At 39.5% G+C, this 7082-nt stretch overlaps 1 protein-coding gene across 1 annotated transcript in view; it reads left to right on the forward strand.

Moving 5' to 3' along the window:
- LOC138492889 (alpha-1,4-N-acetylglucosaminyltransferase-like) overlaps positions 1-2208 on the forward strand; it is a 33130-nt gene extending 30922 nt beyond the window's left edge. Inside the window, exon 3 of the mRNA XM_069620202.1 lies at positions 1624-2208. Coding sequence (XP_069476303.1) covers positions 1624-2208 — 585 coding nt within the window. The remainder of the gene's footprint in view (positions 1-1623) is intronic.
- The last annotated feature ends 4874 nt before the right edge of the window (positions 2209-7082 follow it).

Genomic DNA, 7082 nt, shown 5'->3' on the forward strand with positions numbered 1-7082 from the left:
TTCCTCTCTTTTCCTTTCTCTTTCCCTCTGCTCACTTCTTCATTTTTCATGTTTGCTTCCTTCTCATCTCCCTTTCCCTGTCTGCCTCTTGCTTCCTTTCACACTCACATTCTTCTTCATTCCTCCTTTCTTTCTCGCCTGTATTTTGTCTTCTTCCTCTTCCTGTCTTTCTCTAACTTCCCTTTCTCTTTCTTTACAATCGTTCATACCCATTCCATCCAATTTGAGAATTATCTGTCTTCCTACCCATTCATTTGGTACAATCGCTATCTCATCCTTGTTGCACTGTCTTCCTCTCTCTCTCTCTCTGGACTTCCTCCTCAGCTTCTGTCAATTTTGCCTTCAGATTGTGATGCTTGTCATATTCTACATGAGTGGACACTGGTCCTTCCTTACTTATTTTTTCTCCACTTATAAGGTCTTCACTACTGTATGCAGGGCACGTATATGTGGGATTTTTGTACCCTGCTGCTGCTTTTAATCCTCGTAACGGATATAATCCCTGTGGTTCCAAAGATGGATCACTGCTCTGGGGCGGATGAAGTGGAGCTATGGGTGGTATGCCCCCTTCATCATGCTGATTAAGCATCCATTATTTCACGGGTGGCTGCTCTGACTCTTCCCCATACATGGCTAATCTATTCTGTAATTGTTTTTCCTTATGTGCGGCATTTAAATAGGTGCACATGTGTTGCACTGTTGTCGTTGAGTGAGTGCCTTCCTGCGGCCAAGGCATAAACATTTGGCCTGATGTGTCCTTCAACCACTGTGTGTGGTAGTTCAAACTTTTGTCATTATACTGGGTTAATACTTTGCACAGGTGAATAATGGAGTGTCTCCCATGATAACATGTCACAGTTTAATTTACCAATACTTTGCACATTTTATTTCAATTCTCCCTCACCCACTTTTACCTCCATTTCACACCCTTCCACAAGAATACTTCTCTTGCATGTCATACTTCATACTTCATACTTCTGGGTCTCTTTCTGAGACCACGCTTCCTGCATCGCCCAATGTTTCAGAGCGGCACCACAAACAACACTCATTCTTGAAACAGCCCCTCCTTGCTGTTCCCTTCAAACCTTCTGAGTGACATCGCAACTGTACTCATGCTCCAAGCAGCACCACCTCACTGCTCCCACACTGGACCACACTCCTCGATCCACACCACAACTTCACATCCTCCACAATCTATACAATTGTACACAAAAAGTCCACTTTTCACAGCTGTCTTACAACATGAGGCTGGAGCCAGCATTTACTACACTAATAAATACACTACAGCTGTCTTCCCAACTCTAAATTGGTCTTTTCTTCTGATTACCCCATAACACAGTTTACCACTTGATCTTTCCTGACCCTAGTCAAAATCTATCTCTTTAACATTTATCTCTTTATTGCATCACAATCCCTCAATATAAAAACAATCCCCTCCCCCGTTTTGCCAGGTCAATGTCATACTTACATCCATGGAGCCACTGAGGGTTTTCAGCATCGGGTTCCCCTATCAGCTTCATGACCCTCGGTACTCCCATTAAAGACTCTTGTAATAAACAAGTCAAATGATGTCCAACATGTATGAAATATTTGGTAAAATATATATTTTTTTCATTTTTCCAGTTTGAACCCAGCAACGAAAAGCAACATCTGACTGTTATCTCCGATGCCCTCAGACTCGCACTCATATGGAAGTATGGTGGCATCTACATGGATACGGATCTCATCTCCATTAGACCCATCCGCGCTGAAAACTTTCTAGCTGCGGAAGCACCACGGTATTCCAGCAATGCGGTCTTCAGCTTTGGCCGCCACAATACCTTCATCTGGGATTGCATGAACAACTTTCCTGATCATTTCAATGCAAGCATTTGGGTGAACCCGGGTCCCATTCTATTTACCATGAGGCTGAAGGAACTGTGTACCCTCCCACTGTTTGAGGAAGTAGCTGATTCCAAATGCCAGAAGATTGCTTTTCTGCATCCAAATCGTTTCTTTCCATTTAGCTTTAGTTCATGGAGGAAGTACTATGAGGTCTGGGAGACTTACCCAGATTTTAGTGACTCTTACGCCTTGTATCTGTGGAAACATCTGAATAACGAGGGGAGATCAGTAGTTCCAGGGAGTAAAACTCTGGTGGAACATTTGTACAAAACGTACTGCCCTAGCACATATGAATTTCTCATTGAAAATACATTGAGGGTGTAACTTGAGGACACAACAGCAGAGGATTGAACTCATTTTCTCGGAGTAGCTTCAACTGATAGGATTGAAATAGTAACATTTAGTTGTTAATTCAATAAACCTGATACTATCCCTTACTCACTTTGCATGCTCACTGAGGGCAAAACATGCATGTTAGGTATTGAAACTTGAACAGACTGCAAATGAGGTGTTGAATGTGATAAATACGCAGTTTAATTGACTATTTATGTCACATGGTTATAATTTAGGGATCACAAAGTGTTCATGTTAATTACAAAAAACATTTTGTTCAATTTGGTTGACAAAGTTATTCACAATATAAAACAAGATAAAAAAATAGTAACAATGCATGGGACCCATGCGTGATGACATCACGACGTGCGTGAAGTCACATCATGATGATGTCATAGTACGCGCACATTGCTGTTCAGCGTTCCACAACAGAGGTATCCGTTATGAACCTCTTCTGGAATCACTGACAATGGTTTGCTCTTAAACAAAGTAAAGAGCCATTAGCAGAAACCAACTCGGCGAGTATAACTTCGAAAATCGAAATGTTGTCCTAGATAGGAACTTTATAAGCTCTTACAGAAAAGGGTTCCTCATTTAAATATATTAATTCACAAGCAGACTTTTGATGACATGCTGTAGCGTGATGAACAACTAGAAGGTATGTTTAGTGAATGTTTTTTTTTTTTAAATTACACACAATAAACTATGATAGAAGAGCATATTCGGAAGAAAATATTTACATTTTATTTCCAATAGTATGTATCGTAACAATAACCAGGCATGATGAAGGCAAGTAAATTTGAAACAACTGCACAACTAATACGGACAAAAGAAGTAGATTTCCATAATGTAACAACAATTATGTACATGACACTTTCCCAGGTATGTCCCTAAGGATGGTTTGTAATATCCAAAATGCACTGGACTGAACAACACATTTGAGCCTGCAATTAAAGGACTTGTTTTATGCATACATGTTGTGTAGTATATCAAGGACATTGAATTTAATGTTTTCATTTAATTGAATCCGCCTGAAGCAGTTGCTTCTGCATGGGTTTACCCACTTCTTAACAAACACTTGCTAGGCAATATTTGAGCATTTTTCATTTGTGTTGTGCGAGTGCAAGAGGACTAGGGTGTGGACCTCATATCTTGTTTGTACAAATAGTACCAAACAGATCTACAGTTACTGGTGCTCACTACACATATTGCGTGTTTAAGGCAACAACAGTAGAGGAAAACAATCAACATTGATACCATTATCAACACAATGTTCAATAGAGAATGCTGTTGTTGACAGGCGTGTGGTGCATAAGATGACAGCACTATATTCTCTATGGAAGGCAATCTTCTCTGTGTCATGTGTAACCTACAGCAGATTCATTCCTCTTTCTACGTTTACGATCTTCTTTATCTGTGGTGGTAGATCAAATAGATTTTGAGGTCTAGTTAAGTGGGTTATTACAATTCATACTAAACATCTCTGATCCTGTCCTTGGTCAATGTGCTCCTTGAAAATGGTGTTTGTTGTAAAATTGATGTCATTTGTGCTGGAATCATTAACCCATATTCAGCTATACCTTGCATCAAATAATGTTTTCTCATCTAGGGAAACACGTTTACCTACTCCTTCCCAACAGACCTTACTACCAACTGTTACTAGTTGTCCAGGATTAACCTTTCACGTGCATTAAGCTGTGGAAGGACCATTGGCTACCATTTCTACTGGTTTCCATTCTCAACCAAAAGGAGTCTTAGTCCCCTAAACACCACTTTGAATAACACTTTCCCATTATCATCCTACACAGGGCCCTACCATTATTTGGTATGTGGACCTGTACACGTGATACGAACATTGTCAGTACTTACCTTGCTAGATGAAGATATCCTAAATTATGGCCATGGGTATAGATCAGGCCTCATTTGTATGAGCCTTTGGTCACAGATGGTAGTCAATTCCATCACAGATTGTTCCCAGACATTTCAGTAGTTCTGCAAATCAGAGAAAGCTATACCCCTCTTAATCTGTTCTCTTGCAGATATCCTTTCATTAGAAGTATCATTGTGCATTAGGTGTTTTTTGTGCATTAGGTGTTTTAACAGAAAACAATGAGGTCCCTTCTTATTAACAGTCTCAAAATTCTTGATGGCAGACACCATGTCTCTTTCATCAGAAATGGAAATAGAAATCTGAACTTGTTTACAGTTTGTCTTGTTTGTAATATCATGACCACTATGTAATACTTTTCCTTCCATGCAGTGCTTGATTATTCTTTGACATCTCCTACCGCTGCCTGTAAAATGTAAAATATTAGTATGATATGACTTGGGCCATTTGATTTTGAGTGTGTACACTTTAGCAATCTGGGGTTAGTAGTTTTGGACTTGCATATGGGGGAGATTTAGTTCGATTAAGGGTAGTTACCAATAACATAATCTGTTATTGTTAATCAGAAATCCAATTTAGACCAGCATAGTATTATGGGACACTTGACCCATATTCCAATCAGTTGTGCATGAAGAACCCCTATGTTTGGGGTCAGTGCAGTGCTATAATAAACTATTGGGCTGGGTGTAGCCCTGTGTGTCTGTAGGAGCACAGCCAACACTACCCTTGCCCATTCATGGCATAAAATGGTGAATGGCTTCTACGAATTGGGCAGCCCTAATGGTGTAACACTATAGAGATTATGTTTGGTAGCTTCTAGCGACCACTGTAAGTGCTTGGGTGTATATAAATGTGTGTGATCCTGAAATGGATGTGCAGGGGCAGCATAATGTAATGTCCTTTGTTGACAATAGCCAGCAATTCTAAAAATGATTACATCCGAGTGATCGTGCTAGGTTTGAGCATGTTTGCAATGGCAGGAACCCAGGTATCTGCAAAATGTTGGTTTTCTGCAGAAATATTATTTTCCCAAATTACCTATCTGGCTTGACATAGCAGCAATATTTGTTCGGAGGCTTTGTGAACTCTCATGGCTAGGGTGGTTAAAAGTACTAAGCTGTCTTGTTTAAAAGTTTCATAAGTGGTGAAGATTGGAGTAAATCCTCTGCATATCATCAGCACAGACTTTCCAGGAAATACAATTTCACTCAGATCCTTTCTCAACACCTGAGAAAACAAGATTTGGGATTATGTGAAACCTTTTGGCTGCCTAGTCCAGGTATATTGTAAACCTTGAATTTTGAAGGCAAACATATATTGGGAAATTAATTGGTATAGAAAGGAAAGTAGAGCATAGATCTACAATGGTGAAGAAGGTAGCAGAGAGTGGAATACAGAGACTAGTGGGATTTATGAATACTGGAAAAGGGGGGCACTAATACATAATTGACCCCACAAAGGTCCTACACAAGCGATATAGCTCCTCAACAGATGTTTTAACAGGTAAAATAGGGGTGTTGCCCAGGCTGGTAGAGAGGACAGTCATTTATTATTGCAATAGTGAGTAAATTACAGTCACTTGATGAAGTGGACATTGCATGGCCTTCAGAAGAAGTTTAGAGTGATCTAGCCAGCTTCTAACATGTTTTCCATGTGCCGAAATCGGTTGTCATGCTGAGACAAAAAGGCTCTGTTACTCGAAGTATGAAATCAATAAGATCCTTTCTGAGATTTTCATAAATTGCTATTGGCAGTGTTAGTGGACCCTCTTGTAGAGACACAAGCACAGTTGCCGTGTTTTCATAGTCAATATCCAAAACCATCAGGTGTCCAGTGAATAGCACAGATAACATAGATTTAAAAGAAATCACACCTGACAGGTGAAGATGGACTTATATGAAAAGCATGCTTGTCTGCTATAGAAGTCTGAGAAACTGATGTAGCTTTTATTCAGAGTATGTTAGAGATAATGCTCCACACTTCAGAAACTGCGCCACACTTTTTGTTAAGCAGTTAATATTTATTGTGTTGCCCCTTAGCGATAACACGTGTTTCGACACATCAGTGTCTTTCTCAAATCAGGGCTAATAGTAAAGCTATATTAGAATGAGCATATATTATAAATCAAAAAAGCGGATAAATATAAAAACAGGTCATAAAATAAACATGGTGTAGTGTAATCACAGAGATACAGGGAAGGGGGAAAGGGGAGGAGGTTGAAGGTAAGTGCAAGAAGAAAACCATAGAGAAAAAAATATAGAAACAATACGTTAATTGAATGCTTCAGTAAAGGTATCATTAATAGATAGATAAGTTGAAAGCAGTTTTGCCCAATGAGGCCTTACCTATATTCCAATTCGAACATTTTCAATTAATTGTAACAAACTGTCATGGGACAAATCCCCCTATCGAAAGCGAGGTCAAAAAATCACGAGTTAACCAACAACTCCAATACATTTGGTTGACTTTAGGTATCATTTGTGATATATAAATGAATAGTATTAGTTCTGCCGTTAGGGGTCTTATTTGTTAATAATAGGATAAACCTTTAATATTTTATACATTGCTGATTAAACAACGGAACTTGCTAATGCGTAGTCATGTGGCAGAAAAATGCTATTGAGAGCGCGCGTAACATAAACTTTCAATTTAGAGCAAACACGGCAAACAAAAAGTGGTCGAAATAAGGCTGTGCGGTACACCCCGCTACAAATGCGCTCGTGTACAGTATATTTAAATGTGCGCGTTATGATTACATTCGTAATATGGACATCGTTAAAGTATTGCTCGTGTTCATAATACCCCATGGTATGGTTTAAAAGACCATTAAATACGAGAAGCAAACTAGCCTGAAGCTTACCTCCACGTTGCACACCAAAAAATCTTCTGCCGTCTGATTCAAACTGAGAGCGACTTGTCCTGAGTTTACTAGGGTTGTCATAGCAACCCTAGTCCTCCTACCATTTCTGTTAGGTCC

The sequence above is a fragment of the Ambystoma mexicanum genome, chromosome 10 (assembly GCF_040938575.1).
Source record: "Ambystoma mexicanum isolate Mex_15411 chromosome 10, UKY_AmexF1_1, whole genome shotgun sequence".
Classification (NCBI taxonomy): domain Eukaryota; kingdom Metazoa; phylum Chordata; class Amphibia; order Caudata; family Ambystomatidae; genus Ambystoma; species Ambystoma mexicanum.